Source organism: Montipora capricornis, chromosome 10, assembly GCF_036669925.1.
Source record: "Montipora capricornis isolate CH-2021 chromosome 10, ASM3666992v2, whole genome shotgun sequence".
In the NCBI taxonomy this organism is placed as follows: Eukaryota; Metazoa; Cnidaria; class Anthozoa; order Scleractinia; family Acroporidae; genus Montipora; species Montipora capricornis.
The window spans coordinates 19,561,642-19,579,141 of record NC_090892.1 but is presented as its reverse complement, the minus strand read 5'-3'; the positions used below and the strand labels follow the sequence as shown (position 1 = coordinate 19,579,141).

At 41.9% G+C, this 17,500-nt stretch overlaps 1 protein-coding gene across 1 annotated transcript in view; it reads right to left on the bottom strand.

Moving 5' to 3' along the window:
- Positions 1–17,500, bottom strand: part of LOC138018374 (MAM and LDL-receptor class A domain-containing protein 2-like) — a 252,304-nt gene that overhangs the window by 186,006 nt on the left and 48,798 nt on the right. The window contains exons 21-24 of the mRNA XM_068864996.1: positions 4,902–5,158; positions 2,413–2,635; positions 1,418–1,701; positions 416–716 (exon numbers count right to left, since the gene is read on the bottom strand). Coding sequence (XP_068721097.1) covers positions 416–716; positions 1,418–1,701; positions 2,413–2,635; positions 4,902–5,158 — 1,065 coding nt within the window. The remainder of the gene's footprint in view (positions 1–415; positions 717–1,417; positions 1,702–2,412; positions 2,636–4,901; positions 5,159–17,500) is intronic.

Sequence of the window (17,500 nt, the reverse complement as noted above, 5' to 3'; positions counted from 1 at the left end):
CTCTAGGTAGCGCGAGTGCTACTTTACAAAACTGTCGAAAACCCTGATTTGTACTTGTTTCAGTTAACGTGAACATCCACTCAAACAACAAAATAACCTCAAAATACTGGAAATAAGATTTACGTCCAAATGCGTTTACATGTTTTCCAAAGGAAGCCTTGGATTCAAAACAAATAAATTTCCCAATTGCGTGTTTTGTTTTCAACTTTCCAGGCGCCACCATCTTAAATAACTGTGACTTTATACGGTTGCTCCATTGTTATTTTGCAAAAGCTCTTTGTGTCAGAATTGCTGATAAAAAATTATTTCCAGTCTTTTGGTATTCCATGGGTCAAGAGACCGTCCAGAAATTCAACTAGCACGACGGGGGTTAGAAATGTTCAAAGAGAGTGAATATCTTCAACTACATATATACCTGTTTTCAAAGTGTGATCAACCGTTGGCCCAGTACTATCTGAGGCGGTCTTTCCACGATGCCTTGTCCAGTTGAATTTATCACTAGAATCTTGTTTCCAATTACACCAGTCTCTTTCAAAGTCACAGTCGAAAGAGCCCTTGGGGGGTACTGTAGGTGCAGCCGTTGGCACTGCAGTAGTGGGAGGTACTGTGGGTGCAGCGTTATGTGGAAGAGTTGCACAAGAGCCGACTGTGTATGTGATATCATCAATGGCGATGTCTCCTTGATAACTACTCCCTCTTACGCCTTCAAATACAATCTAAGAGAGGATGACATTGGTAAGAATCAAACTAAGGACCGGCAGAGAAAGCTGTGATGAAGCTCTTCGTGTTGCGAATGAGCTGTGGCATTCATGGTTGCTTTGCATTTTTTTATTTCATTGTCAGAGGTCTTGACTATCGGTTCAACCATAAGCGAAGGCGTCATATGAAAACGGTAGCGCTTTGCCAATTAGTAACCTTTGTTAATATTTAAGGCACAAATTAAGGGCAAATCAACGCGTCTGATTATTATGTTGCTTGTGCTTGTGATTGCGTCGCTGGTGAAAACCAACTCAAAACACGTGGATATTGTTCGAGCACAATATTGGTTGAATGGTAACGCGAACGTTTCGAAGTATTCTTCCCTTACGCAGCCTACACTCTTACCCCATTTAAGCGCCGCGTAAACTTTCCCCTTTCGTTTAATCAATCTTTTATTCTCTATATTTAACTTCAAAGGCATTCTTGCCAATCCCATTAAAGCGTACTTCATCAACACTGCACATGCATGAATGCACCAATTAGAGACGCTTTTGATGATTCTTCACGAAAACCAATGAGAAGACATTGTACACAACGTACACATAAAGGAGCCTATTGTGCACATTTGTAGCGAGACACAAATTTCACATATATCCTCAGTTTTCCCTCTTATTAATTTTATTTTCCTTTTACCTTTTATTTTACTTTATTTTATTACCTGATAAGCGCTTTTGTCGCTTGTCACAGCTGCTTGTCCAAAATTCCACTTATCTAGCTGGTTTCCAGACAAGGTCCATACAAGAGTCTCTGAACTATTTCCTGCTCCTGTTTTTACAAAGACATTAAGAGTGCCTATAGAATTCCCATACATGTGGTACCAAAACTTTATACATCTCCCACGCTGACTTGTCGGTAAGAAACGTTCACTATACAATCTTGCTTTATCGCCTTGTACTCTTGGGGAAGAAGTCTCTACAAACATGTATTTGCCAATTCCCAGACCTTCCAACAAAAAGGAAAAAAAAAGTTAATATTGTAACTAAAAATTGTTGCAGACTGTTTGATTTTATTGCTTTGGTTCAATTACTGAAAAAGCAACTAAAAACGGGGAAACGGCAGTGGCAGTGGCGGTGGTGGTGGTGGTGGTGGTGGTGGTAGTAGTAGTAGTAGTAGTAGTAATAGTAGTAGTGTTAGTGTTAGTGACTTAGTAGTAGTGGTAGTAGTAGTAGTAGTAGTAGTAGTAGTAGTAGTAGTAGTAGTGGTAGTGGTAGTGGTAGTGGTAGTGGTAGTGGTAGTGGTAGTGGTAGTGGTAGTGGTAGTGGTAGTGGTAGTGGTAGTGGTAGTAGTAGTAGTAGTAGTAGTAGTAGTAGTAGTAGTAGTGGTAGTGTTAGTGACTTAGTAGTAGTAGTAGTAGTAGTAGTAGTAGTAGTAGTAGTAGTAGTAGTAGTAGTAGTAGTAGTAGTAGTAGTAGTAGTAGTAGACCGTAGTAGTAGTGGTAGTGGTAGTGGTAGTGGTAGTGGTAGTGGTAGTGGTAGTGGTAGTGGTAGTGGTAGTGGTAGTGGTAGTGGTAGTGGTAGTAGTAGTAGTAGTGGCAGTAGTGGTAGTACCCATACAGAATCAAAAAACGAATCAAAATCAGGCCACAACGGTGGAAGAAGAGCACTATCGTAGCAGTCATTAGCGTTCTTTTATGCAACCATGGTGAAAACAAACCTGTAGTGTGGTCAGAACTCGGCCCGGTGTAACTAGAAGGAGTGGAACCGCTGCCAACTAACCAATCAAAAACGTCCTCTTTGTCAGAATTAGTCCATGTGCACCAGTCATCTTTTTCAAAGTCACAGTACCCCGGCTGATTACAAGTTCCATCCATCAGTTTGAAATCATCAATAGCTATGTCACCAGTAAAACTTGCACCACGCACGCCTTCAAATAACACCTGTTGATCATACAAGGAAGTTCAGTATTATTAAACGGTATATAAGTCTACAAAAGCCAAGGAATTCTAAGCCTGCCCACAAATTTATTGTAATATAGGAAGAAGTTGATGCACTGAACCAATACAACAAAGGCGATACCGTTGCAAATTCGTAAAAACCTTGTATTGAGATTTGAACTTCACGCAATGAACCACATACCGCGAGACCCTTCAAAATTGTACATCATTTTGTGCCCATTGTTTCCAGAGCCAATTTGTTGGGCCCATTCGATCTTTTCCGTGAAAGGACTAGCAGACATGTCTGCTTCCTTGCTACAAAAACCGTAGGTCGGATAGCATTATCTCAAGCATCTTTGACTGTTAACTAAATCATAGATTCTCGGCGCGAGCATCACTTCTATCGTCAAAAACCCGCACATCAAACATGCATTTATTTCATTTATTAGTCCTTTCCAGGTGATCTGGTGACGTAATTTGGAGAACTGGGAAGAACAATTTTAACGCCGTATCCCACAACCGCGCACGGCCTTTGGCGTTGTTTCCCAAATCCCTGCAGTATATCCAACGCCAAAACTCAACAAATTATTCCGTATCTACCACATTTCCTGTTACTGAATGAACATTTAAATAGACCCAACCAGCTCTAACCTCGCCTCTGCCATGTTGAATTCGAAAATAAGGCCGCGCGCGGTTGTGAGTTACGGCGTTAAAATTTTTCTCCCCAATAGGCCACTTGCACTAAGAGGTCATGTGACATCGTTTTTATGAAAATGAAAGTTACATGATTTTGCCTTCGAAACACTTTAGTGGGTCATCTCTTAAACAAAATAATAGTGATTTGGTTTTTCAAACCCGCACCATTTGCTTAAAATGAGAAAGTCCGTAGCTGGTCACGTGACCAAAACTTGAGTTTTTAAAATTATTAATTACCCCTTTCTGACACAAATTTTGCACTTGAACTTCAAGGAAAATGTTGAAAAGATGATGTGGTAACGTTTATGGCACATCTGAACTCAACTATCAAACATTTAACGAGAAAAAAGCAAAAGGTAGTTTTGGCCGCCATGTTGGAGGGCAAGAGTATGCCCTCCAACATGGCGGCCAAGACAAATCATGCTACTTTGTTGAAAAATCAAAGTACCATAAAATATCTCCCTTAAATGCGTTTCCTCTCAAATTTCGCGTGTAAGATACTTTTTATGTGTTCTGTCAATTTTTGGCAACAGCAAGATTACAACTCACTGTTTAAGGGAAGCATTGGTCACGTGACCTCTTAGTGCAAGTGGCTATCTTCCGAATTACGTCACCAGATCACCACAAATAGAAGTTGAAGTCGCCCGAATTTTTCAGGTGTCTATAAGCGACAATTGCTCAAATTGTTCAGATAAGTGCGAGAATCACTTCTGTCTTTAGTTTACATCGCGAACTCCAAATATGCATTTATTTCCTACAGGTTCGGGTTGGTTTCCCCTTTTTTGCCCCCCCCCCCCCCCCTTTTTTTTTCTTTCCGCATACGCTCTTCAGACCCCCTGGCCAATAAAGAAGGAGAGTTAATCTTTCGCTCAAAACTGGGAAACGCTTGAGCATAGTTAATCGAGGGACTGGTTATGAAACCTTGGAACTTTTAAAAGCGAGAACAATGTTGTTGCAATCGATGTTGAATTGACCGTGACCCTGCACAGCCTTTTGTTTTCGCTTCGCAAGGGTTCGCAAATTAGTTGCGCATAATTTAATCGAAGGATTTGATTGGTTATCTTCTCGAAAAAAGGTGTGTTTTGTGCAGGGTCAAGGCCAAAAATACGGACAAAAACATGAAACAAAGGAAATTGTCCAGTTTTATAACCATGTCCATGCATTAACTATGGCTTGAACAAAATAAGAGAAGGCACACTACACAATAAAATGAACTCCCTACCGCAATTTTGGCATAATGTCCATTGATTGTTATAAAATTGAAGAATTTGAAGTAGTAGGGACAGCTCGATTCGCATCGAGCCTACTCTACCATTGAAGCCGGAACTAATAAAGTGCAAAGCTGAAATTTGGTTTTATGCAAGGGGAGAACAAACAAACTCAAACCACATGCACATGGATGGCGAATTTGGGAATCAAGCCAAGAGCACTTCAGTGCGAGGCGAATGCTCTCACTATTATGCAGACACCATCAATGAAATCTTTCATTGAATCAATCAAATTAAGCCTATTCTCAAAAAGAAGCTAAAAGAGAAACTCAGTTCATCTAAGAAGACAGGGAACTAGAACTCACTTGCACATAGCTTGCTTGTGGCATCGATATCTGAGCGACGTACCAAGAGTTGCCTTGATCTTTCTGTCTTGACCAAACTGGGATACTTGGCATTGTTTGAGAAGTCAATAGGTAGACATTCAGTTCACCAATGCTGCTTCCATACATGTGATACCAAAACTGGAAGCATTTTCCAGCTTGAGAGGAAATTGAAGGACTTTGAAACCACGCCTTAGAATTTGTTGGTACAACGGATGTTTCAATAAAAAGATAATGACCTGTGGACATGACAGAATAGTTGAGTGAAAAGACCTCAGAGAGAAAGCGAGTCTGGAAGCGACATCGTTTCGACGCAAACTTTACTACTAGTCTTAGTTCTCTCACTTGTTGGCCTTAGAACTTGTAACTTAAGGTTTTTATAACCAAAAGAAGTAAGTTTGTCTGAAATCAGGCATTTATTTGCTTGGCCACAGAGCAGCTATCTCTTAAACAGAATTCTGTCTAATCAATTAGCTTTTCATTGCGGATTGAGAAAGTGCATTCACATTGTATGAACATATAGCATTGCACCAGTATCGCCTACAATACAATACCATACCATACAATACTGGTTTATTCATGATGCAAAAACAAATACCTCTATATATTGTTTTTCTCAGTTTGCGAGCGGTCGGAATTCTACGAATCCTCCGATCTGATTGGCTCTAAGAGCGGGTGGAATTTTTCCATCTTGCCCTTCTTGCCCGCCAACCCGGGCGGAATCCTAGCCCTGGTTGCGTGAGCGTGTGTAATGACCTTAAATTTCCTTTTTTTTTGACACTGAATCCGTTTGTCGGAAACTGTACACGAGTATTTTGTTGATCCTTTTTAGCGACCTCTTTTTTTAAATAGACTTATAGCCCACTCACACCAACAAGACAAGTTTAATTAAACTGGGTTTAACAAAATAAAAATAAGTCACAGAAAAATGTAGGACTGGCTTTTCCACGAGATTCACGTTTGTTTCAACACATGCTTTGACCTGTGCTAAATTCGTAGTCGACAAAAGTCAGTAAACATGATTTAAAAAGGAAACACTTTGAAACCGTGTTTAACTAAACATGTTTAAAACATGTTTAAGGTTTGGTGTGAATGGGGCATTAGGCTGATTATGTAAACGCGATTTAGTGAGAGTCGGAATTAGGTTTCATTTCCCTTGGTTAATATGTAAAACCACGTAAGTTTAGTTTAGCCAATGAGAATTATCGGCGGTTTTGTGGTCTGGCATCCAAGAATAGTCTTTTGTCTAAGCTCTACTTAGTATAAGCCTTCTATAGTTTCATATTTAGGTTTTGAAGGAATTGTGATTGTGAGAGATCTTCCATCTCTCTGATGAATAAATCTTGTGATAATGTGAGAAGTGTGGGCTTCTTTCTCGTGTTTCCCACATTACTGGCACCTCCGACGGGACAGTCTCCGAGTAAAGATGTCTCTGAAGAAACAACTTAGTGAATTAGAGGCAAAACTGAAGGCTCTTCATCTTAGGATAAAGAAGTGTGATGAAATCATTGCAAGTCGTGAAAAGCAAGCCATCGATCGGCAACGTGCGTCTATCATATCTTTGGCTGGTGAAATCTATCAATTGAGAGGATCTATCGTGGAGAGCAAGTTTTCTCAGGGTGAGTCTGAAGAAACAGTGGAGGTTTGGTCTGATGGGATTGAAAAGGAATTAAATATGACCGATGCAATCGTGGAAAAGCTCTCTAAATGCCTTGATGCAATTGTAAAGGAAAAGCATGACTTTGAACGTGAAGAACCGCATGGGAAAGACCTGGCTTATGAAAAACAGCTACTCGACCAGAAGCTTGAAGCAGCCCTCAAGCAAAAGGAACTGGAAGAGAAAAGGTCAGTTGTAAAGCTTCCCAAACTCTCTATGACCCCTTTTAATGGGACCGTAATCGACTGAGTGCGTTTTGAAAACCAATTTGTAGCAATGGTAGATTCTCAGAACGTTCCTCCCGTCACAAAGTTCTCATACCTTAAGGAGCTATTGGTTTCAAGAGTACGAAGCGCTATAGATGGTTTACCATTCAATGAAGAAGGCTATCAGCGAGCTCTGAAATATCTTCGCGAAAAATTTGGGCAGCCAGAAGAAATAGCGGGAGCATATGTCATTAATCTAATCGAATTGCCAGCTATAACAGAGAGAAACATTGCCAAGGTCCATCAGTTTTATGAAAACTTTTGTTCACAATTGAAAGTTTGGAAACGTTAGGAAAACTCGAAGCTGTCCAAGGCGTAACTTATTATGTTATTGTGAAAAAGTTAATGTTTCTTCGAAGCGAGTTGGGTGACGCACGTGGGCGGTGATTGGCGTTCGTGGTCCTTTAAGGAATTACTAGAGGCCTTGCACAAGTGGGCGCAAGTGGGCGCAATCGTAAAAGGGTCTGAGAAAGGCAACCCGACAAAGGGCAACCCCTTACCCAAACGTCCTAATATCTCAAGCGAACGTGCCTTTCACTCTCAGGATTGTCACATCAGCAATTGCGTCTATTGTGATAGTAGTAATCATGATGTGATAAGATTTCCACGCCAGCCGAACGGAAGACATTTCTAGTAAACAAAAAACTTTCTTTTAATTGTGCTGCTGGTCAACATAGTGCCATGAAATGTCCCAGCAAATTCTCATGCCGTATTTGTCATAAAAAAACACCGTACATCGATTTGCGAGGGAGGAATTTCCGGTTCAAGTCTGACATGTACAACCAACGTAGTCGGATCATCAGTAATACATCCTGGGTTAGTGGTTAAAGTTAATGGTCACAAATTTCACGCACTCCTTGATAGCGGAGCTAGTCATTCTTATGTATCTTCCACGCTGATACATCTCATTCGCGCACGTGCAGTGAAGAGTGGAACGCGTCGTGTCGCCACGTTGCTGGGTGTGACAACCACAAAGCTATCAGAATACGATTTGTGTCTACAAGCAGTGAAAGGGGACTTCTCGTTGTACACGCGCGTCACGCGAATAGACAAAAGGGGGTTACTGATGCTGGATAATCCCCGATACGCTGAGCGGATTGCCCACCACTCTCATCTATATGGAATCGAGCTTGACGATCAGTCACAAGATGAACGCTTACCTGTTCATATGATCCTCGACTCAAATGAGTACGCCCAAATTCGCACACGTACACAACCACGCGAGGGACATCGTGGAGAACCTGTAGCAGAGTTCACCCGTTTTGGATGGGCACTCATGGCTCCAGGAATAGACACTGATGTCGGCGCAGGTTTTTTGGCGATCGATGCGGTGGGCGACTATGAAAGATTATGTGCTCTGGACGTGCTCGGTAGAGCCAGCTCCCTTGAATTCTTCTGGTAGACAATTCTGCATGCCCCATCGAGTCGTGATTAGGGAGAACGCGGAGACCACAAAGCTGCGTATTGTGTACGACTGCTCAGCGAGAGGACAGAAAGGAGCACCTTCATTAAACGACTGTCTTGAGCCAGGCCCTCCCTTGCAAAACAACGTCTATGACGTGCTAGTACGTGGAAGATTTCACTCCATAGCTTTTGCAGCTGACATGAGAAAAGCATTCCTTCAAGTTCGCATACGCGAAAGTGATCGTGACGCTCTTCGGTTTCACTGGTACGTGATCTTAATTCCTATGAGGTGATCACTCTGAGGTTTACAAGAGCTCTTTTTGGTCTAGCCCTTCTCCGTTTCTTCTAGGGCAGAGTGATTGGACAACACCTGGAGTCGTGGAGCAAGCGATTGCCCCAGAGCGTGGCTGAGATTTTGCGCAGTTTGTACGTTGACGACCCGCTCTCTGGTGGACCGACTGTTACCCGCGCAAATAAACTCAAAGCTGATGCGGTAACCATCTTTTCCGACGGTGGGTTCCAACTACACAGGTGGCACTCAAACTCACCAGAGTTAGAGGAAAGCTGTCAAGAGAATGTGGACCTCAGCCAAGCAGAATTTGGGAACCGAATCTTCTAATTGTGGAACAAAACTGCTCCTTCTAGAATGGGATAAGACAGCAGACACTATTGCCATAGCATTTCCTGAGCTAGACACAAAGCCAACTAAAAGAGTGATCCTAGGGAAGCTCGCACGTATCTATGACCCACTTGGACTGGTTTCTCCCATAACCCTACAAGGAAAGGTTATCTATTGAGATGCATGTGAGCAGAAGGTTGCTTGGGACGCCCAATTGTCAGGTGAGCTTGCTGCGAAGTGGAAGCGCTGGGAGAATTCTCTGCCTGGAAAGGTAGTAACTAAAAGAACGTTGGCTCCGTATCAAGAACCCACCAGCGAAGTAGAGCTCCACGCCTTCGGACACGCTTGTGGGCACGGTGTTGCGGCGGCGGTCTATGCTGTTGTTCACCAAGATTCTGGTATTACACAAGGCTTAGTAGAAGCAAAGGCACGTTTTGCGAAGCAGCGCATGACCATACCACGCCTGGAGCTGGTGGCTGGACACATGGCCGCAAATTCCGTGGAAAACGTTCGTCGTGCTCTAGATGGCTTTCCTGTGACTTTTGCCTGCTGCTGGTTGGACAGTACGGTAGCACTACATTGGATTCGGTGAAGTGGTGAATATCGACAGTTCCTGGCTAACCGCGTCAAGAAGATTAAAGAGCACCAAATTAAGGAGTGGCGACACGTGCCTAGCGATGAGAACCCTGCCGATCTTGGAAGCCGAGGGGGTTTCGTGGTCAATGCAAAGCTCCGGTGCAACGGTCCTGAGTGGCTGCAAGATCGAAATAAGTGGCCCCAAAACCCGTAACGACTCCTAGTCCCAAGTCTGCTGCCGAGTCTAAAGTCGTTCGAGAAGTATTGGCCGCAGTCACTGTAGAGGAGAAGCCAGATGGATTCGACCAATTGTTTGTCGTTAACATACAGAAGTAAGTGTTTCAAAACAGACTTTTATTGGTCAAGAGGCGTGGAAATAGAATTCAAACAAAAATGTTTCTGTTTGAATCGTTCAGTTTTAAGTCGCTTACTGCATTCGCTATCAAACTCGGTGCGAGTCTAATATTAAAAAAGTGATTTCAGAGAGGAAGAGAGAGAGGGAGGAAAACAATAAATAAGTTATTTAACAGCTAAGGGTCGGGCCGTACAGTGAAAAACTGTGACCTCGGTCACAGTTTTTCGCTATACGGACCTCCCAGCTGGCAAATAACATATACATATTAATAAATACATGATGAAAAGGAAAACACGAGGTGGACCCAACAACGTTTCCTAACAAATATGATAAATTGAAACAGAATAATAAAACTGTATTAATATTTAACCATCGCTAAATACCACGTACAAGGCTAATAAGGTAACACTGTCGTTACCGAGGCAGATTTTTGTCTTGTAAAGAGACAATATAGTTGAACTGGGGAAACAAGCACTTTCATAGTTTAACATCATCGCAGTTATGAACATCACTTAAAGTGCTACTTTGATAAAAAATAACTTCCTCTTTTCTTCCGACTTTGAAAGTGTGTTTGCCTAACACCTCACTGGCAAAATTTTGAACTTCAATTTTTATCCAAAGGTGGTTTATTTGGAGTTACGTTTTGGATTTTACGGTCCGTCATTACTAATGTACGTTCAAAACCGATCGATTATGGCAACATTTATTCACTGGCTTAAAATCGCAGCGTGTAAATGCAGCTTATTAGACATGCAAAGTACGAGTTTTAAAGTCTTAAAGCGTGAAACTCCCTTGCAGCATATTAATTCAGCCGAGTACATACACACGCATTGTAGTCTTAAACTAGTGGGCCTTTGACGTCATTTTCTCCTGGATCCAGCTCTCTCAAGATCTTAAAGTTAGTAATGGCGGATCATTAAATAGGAACATAACCAGTTAAAATAAACAGGTGCCTTTTTTAAAATCAAGGCTTAAACTTTAAGTCACTTAATGTTTAGTCACATAGTTTTGAAATCCAATGCAAAAGGAGAATTGATTTTTTGGTCATAGCCGCACTTAAAGCAGTAACGAATGGGTGGCCTGGATTTTTCAAGCTTGACTGAACGGGATTTGAACCTAGGTTCTCGGTATTCTACCAACTGAGCTTTCAAAATACGAAGATGCTATAATTTAAGTATCAAAGATATATTTGAACTTCGAAAAGATGTACGTTCAGTTTTTGAAATCTGCAGTGGTCTTGGGGAACTCAACACTCAAAACTCAAAACGTAGCTAGTCCAATAAAATGTGGCGTTGGTTTGCGACAGTGTTTTTCTTTTCTTTTCGCTTTGCTTTTGTTTTTATTATTGTTGTTAATTTGCTTTTGTTATCGTTGTTACTTTTGTCGTTGTTGTAGTTGTTTTCCAACAGTGTTTTTCTAATCTCATTTGGCTTTGGTGAAACTCTGGAACTTTGTTTTGATGCGCATCTTTCAAAGACTGTAATTTATTATAGAAAATACCTCTTTGGTCTCCAAGCGTGTGATCATTAGATGGACCAGTGTTTGTTGAAGAAGTAGCACCCTGTCCAATTCTCCAATCAAAGTTATCACCCACGCGATGAGTCCAACCACACTTCTTCAACTGAGCAACAGGACTTTCAAAATCACAGTTCACTGTGGCCCGACACGCTGTATTCTGAAGTTCAACATCATCCAGGGCTATATCTCCTTGGTAGCCCGTGCCTCTGACGCCCTCAAAAACGATCTGGTAGGCATTGTTGTTGGATACTTGCACTCGCCCATTCCACCATTTGTTACCTCGTGTGCCAGATCTCGACCACACAGGACCATTAAACTGGTTTCCAACTTTAGTGTAAACGTTAAGGCTTGAAATTTGTGGTCCATACATATGATACCAAAATGACAGACACTTTGGCTGCGATGGATTAGATGTGATGGCAGGTGAGTGAAGCCTTGCAGTGTCATTGGGCTTTCTGGGCCATGATGCTTCAATGTATATATACCATCCCCGAGCTAAAAGGAAAAAAACGTCTCAACTACAATGAAATTTAACTATAGCCCTCGGAATCATCACCCTTAAGAGTCTGTTTCAGTGGGAGTCACTTGAAAGGGGTGTCTGGAACGCCAAACTGGACTGCAGTGAAATGACCAACTAGGGTCCTCGTCGTTAACTTAATTACGAGTTAAATTACACAATTCTCTATACTACCTCTTGATAGACAAGTCAATAAGCTGATTCTAGAACAAGGGAACAAGTAATTTTTGTAATACGTATTTGTGTTTAACCTGAGTGTTAAGTTCAATAGACTGGTATCAGTTGGAGCTGGGAAGTACGGTTTTTAAATGGCACAATTTCCATATGGAATACGCTCACAAGCACTTTACTATAGAGAATGAGGGAACCTGCCAGACTTATAGATGCGATGTGTCTTCTATTGCACGGCAAGGTCTATCCAAAGCATCAATACTGGTAATTGCGTCAAACTGTTGCACAACGCAAGTCAAAGAATATTGTTTTTAAAGGAGCTAGGAAGCAACCCAACAACTACTTGATTCTACAATTGCGGTCATTTTGGCAGAAGATGAAAGAATAGGCCATTTCCGAGTTCATGTCTGCCTTCCCTTCAAAGCGAGTCTAATTGCGAAGTTTTTCTTATGAAAATTTGTTTTTATTAATATGTTAAGTAGAACTAATTACCATCACAAAAACTTCGCAGTTCGACTCGCTTTGAAGAGGACGCAGGCATGAACTCGGAAATGGCCTATATTCAGTTACCAATGAAACCAGTTTTTTTTCTTGGTGTTAGCAGGAATGCCTCAATTTTCCCTAAATGTTCATGTACATAAAGACTATTTTGAGGGTCAAAACACATGCGAGTCGGGATAAAAACAAACAAGTTCTATATGAACTGGCTTACTGGTGGTTTCGATTTTTAACTTATCATTCCACCAAGCTAATTTAAAGTAATATGTCATTTACTTTCCAAATAAAGTCAATTTGTGTCAACGAAACTTGGCTTACCCACAAGAAAGTTAAGCGACAGTTGCGACAAACGCGGCGTGAACAATATTTTACGTGTAACTTACTTGGTTGCCACCTGAATATCTGGTTTCTCTGGTCACATGAGGCTACCAAGATAAGTTTTCTGTTATTCGTAGCAGATCCAAGATTCGGAGCAACACACTTGCTTGTCGCAACGTGCTGAATAGATTTTGCAGATGTAAACCTCCATTTTTCAGTGCATGTGTCAAGCAAAACAACATCATCTGCATTTAGTCCAGGTCCGCCTCTGCGGCTCCAACACATGCTATACTTGGTATAGTTCATATAGCCATCTGAAGTTAGCTGGAATTCCAATCGTGCTTCGCCACAGCCATCATAAAACACAACAGAATGCCCAGGAGTAGGCTTGGTATGGCCCCCGAGAAAAACATGTACACATTTTCCACTGAGAAGATGTTGAAGGGAACCAGGTCCATTTGGACCAACCACCACACCTTGCTGTTTAGTGTGATCCATAACTGGTCCGGTCCCACCAGAACCCGTTCCTCCTTGGTGTCGTGTCCAGTTAAAGACATCCGTTATAACCTCCTGTGTGTAATTACATAGGTCACTTTCGAAGTCACAGTTATAGATGGAGGGTGGGACAGTTGGTGGAAGAGTGAATCGTGTTGTTGGTGCTGGAGTAGTGGATGTTGCCTTGTTTGGATTGGCTTTAGCTGGAAGTATTGTACAATCTCTATTTGTAAATAGAACGTCATCAATTGCTATGTCACCACGAAAACCATTGCCACGCACTCCCTCAAAGACAATCCAGTAATTTCTGCTGGGACTCTTCCGAAGAGAGACCCTTCCATTCAACCAGTTGCTTCCCTGTTGACCACTCAAACTCCAGAGGAGAGTTTCAGACCGACTTCCTGGTCCGGTTTTCTGTATAACGTTGAGAGTGCCTATGTCGGCACCCAACATGTGGTACCAAAACTTCAAACACCTCCCACGAAAAGGAACGGGTGAAAACTGCTGACTAACAAGTCGTGCAGTCTCGTTTAACCGTCTCGGTGAGGAAGCTTCGATGTACATGTATGTTCCATTTGCTGAATTCGTTGTGTGATCCGTACTGGGACCTGTTGAAGAAGATAGTGTATTTCCTTTGCCCTCCAGCCAGTCAAAGTCATCTTCCTTGCGAGTGTTCCTCCACGTGCACGTTCCCCTCTCGAAGTCACAATTGCCTAGAGTGCAAACGAAACGGATCTAGTTCACTCAACCCACTCATACATAACATCAGTTTAATGAGAGAAACACAAGGCGGTCAAACCCAACCACAGTTGACCTTGAGCTCCTTTTTTTTCATTCGAGATATAAACAAAACTTCCAAATCTTACAGGTAAGACTCTTAACTCTTTGCTGTCTGCCCTTTAGAAAGCTGAGATACCAGTCCAGTATATAAGGAGTGAGCGGAAGCTATTTTAGTTTCTGTGACAAAAGGTCGTGTTTCACACAGTCAAAAGCCTTATTAAAGTACATTGCAAATAAACGTAATGCCCCTGCACTCTTGGGTATCAAGATACTTATTAACTTTATGCTGGATTAAGAGGAGTGCATTCGTACAACTAACCCCTTCTCTATACGCAAACTGACTTGCGCTTAGGTGTTCTTCCATTACATCTCTAGCATGAACCCTTAACACAGATTCATTGCTTCCACAGATCCATTGTTGCAGAGATGTTAGGGAATTGCCTTCCAAGGTTGACAACATAAAGACAATTACGACTTAAACTTTAGATTATCTGTTGATTCTTTATCGTGCAAGAAGGACTTTGAGCTACATATCCAGTTCCGGCATTGTAAAGGACAAATTAAAAACACGATTGATTTTGTGTCACCCACCTGGTCTGGCACATGTGCCCTTGAAGACAGAAACATCATCTATGGCAATATCTCCTTTATCTCCATTGCCAACAGTCCCTTGAAATGCAATACGGAAAGCTCTCAGCGGGCTCCACACAGACACCTGCGCAATAAGCCACTCATCTCCTTGATTTCCAGACAATATCCAAATTCGAGGACCCCCAGTTGATGTAACCAGTTTGTACACAGCCAAAGAACCTACTGTCGAGCCATTCATGTGATACCAGAACTGGAGACACATGGCATTGATCTTAGGCATCTGTGGGGAAAGTAACCTGGCCCTGTCTCCTCTCGTTCTTGAACTGCTCTCGATGTACATGTAAAATCCTTTAAAAACGGTGATTAAAGTGTTAGATTTAAAAGAAAGACGTTCAAATCACAGACATGGGAGGCACGTAATTTTGCTGAGGTGAAATGTTTGCTTCCAATGCACATTTCAAATTTGACCTTTTGCCACGGAGTGTAAAGCATGACAAGCGACTACAAAGGCTTACCTGCAGGTGACCCCAATGTATGATCTGCGGCTGGGCCAGTGTTTGGAGTGATGGATGCCCCACTGGCACGATCCCAGTTAAAATTATCGTGTGTATCTTGTGTGTACCCACACATGTGACTTTCTTCAAAAGTGCAAGTTGCTAAAACGGAGATTATAAAGGCCATGATTAAACAGTCAGTCATGCATGATCAGTCTGCGAATGCATGGACGTAGGTAACAAATTTGCCTTGATTTAAACGAAAAAACCAACTCTACTTTTCTCTACAAACTGGTTTTTTACAAAAAATCATACATGCTCAAATTAACAGAATGTGCACTTTTCGTGTGTAAGCTGCGCTGCTTCAGGTTGTACGTCCCTCCCAGGCAGACCAATACCGTACCCTACTCAAAATAATGTCACTCTACGGGCCAGTTCTCTATTGAGATCAAAGAACCGCACCAGGAAAAAAAACAACACTCAACCCAAAGATCAAGTCAAGCAAATTAATTTTAAACACAGGAAGGTGTATTTGTCCATTGCCATTACAACGTTCCTTAATTCCCGTCAATATTATTGCAAATCCTTCACTATTTCACACTAAAGGTGGCACATGCATCTACTGAAACACGTCTGTTAAATTGAAGGAAATAATGATTTTTCTAAGGCAAGAATGAGGTGAAATCAAATAAGTCGCTTTGACTTTTTTTTCACCCTTGTACCGTCCGTAAACACGATGATAATAGAGAGCTTAAGCACGCGCGTTTTTGAGACGCGGACGGCAACCGGAAGTGACCTGTTTTCCCTCTTAACTTGTCTTCACACAACCACATTTCATTGTCAAGTTTGTTTTCTCCATTAGAGATGATTAGTGTAAAAATCTGGGAGACACAACTGTCCTGGAATGCGAATTGGTCTCTTCCGGTTGCCGTCCGCGTCTCAAAAACGCGCCTGCTTAAGCTCCCTATTTCTCTCTTTTTAAAGGGGCTATGTCACGCCAAATGATGTACCCACCCAAGATGCCCAAAAGTAGAATGAAACATTGCAATTAATAACCACTTAGAGCGGTTTTCAAATGAGTGTCGTAAAACCCCTACCAAAGACATTACTTTGGCCCATCAAACAGGACGGAGACAATACAGTAAACCAATCAAAACCCGAAGTAATTACACGTAGCCGACACCAAGCGCGGAAAAATGTGCACGCGCGAGCCATGATGGTTTTGGTTTCACTTCTGATTAGTTGAAAAATTAGCGCAAGAACGTTGAACCAATCACTGAGTGAAGTAATTATAAATCAAAGCATTCTCTAATTACTTTCGACACTCAATTGAAAACATCTAAGACGGTTGCCAACATAAAAGAAATGAATGAAAGAGGCCGCGTGGATGGACAAAATTGGACGAGAGGAAAGAAGAAAATGGATTGAATTGGGTAAGTCTTTGAAAAAAAAATCCGGCCCGGCCATTTTTCAAATTTATGGGAAATCGCCTGGAATATACGTCTTTCTTCCTCAGAATCACCTTGTTTTTGGGGAGTCTACGATAATTTACTCGGCAAGAGGAAAAGGAATTCCACTTAAACCCTTTTCGGAGTTTTACCAACTCGTGACCAGGTGATCTTGTGACGTAATTCGGGAGGACTAGGGAGGAAGATTTTAACGCCGTATCCCACAACGCGAGCGCGGCCTACTTTCGAATTTTAACATGGCAGGGGACGAGGTTAGATTTTGTCGGGTCTACTTGAATGTTCATTCAGTAACAGTAAATTGTTGTAGGGACACGGTAAATGATCTGTTGAAGTTTTGGCGATGGCAGACTGCAGGGAGTTTGGAAAACATACGGCCAAAGGCCGCGCTTGTTTCTCTTTCTTCCCAGTGCTCCAAAATTAAGTCACCAGATTTAAAACTCTAAAATAACGTGACATGTACCATTTTAAAGCCAACCGCAATCCGAGCTGTAACTGCTTGTACGCTCTTGCTTTGCGTTGCGTTTGGTTACCACGATTCATGCACGTGAACGACTTACTTGATGACACTGGACAGGGGACTGATGACATTGAAATGTCATCCAATGCAATGTCTCTGGTTGATAACTGTGCCCCACAGATCCAACCATAACAATCTATACATGTAGTTGGAACACTTATGTTAGCCAATTTGTCATTATCACTTTAAAGTGCCACTGTGAACCAATCTCTTATTTTATTTTGCATTTTAAAACGATGTAAACTAAACACACTAAGCGACCAAGTTTTAAGCCTTGATTTAAAAGAGACACCTGTTATTTCTAACGGGAATTGTCCTAGTGAACAGGCACCATTA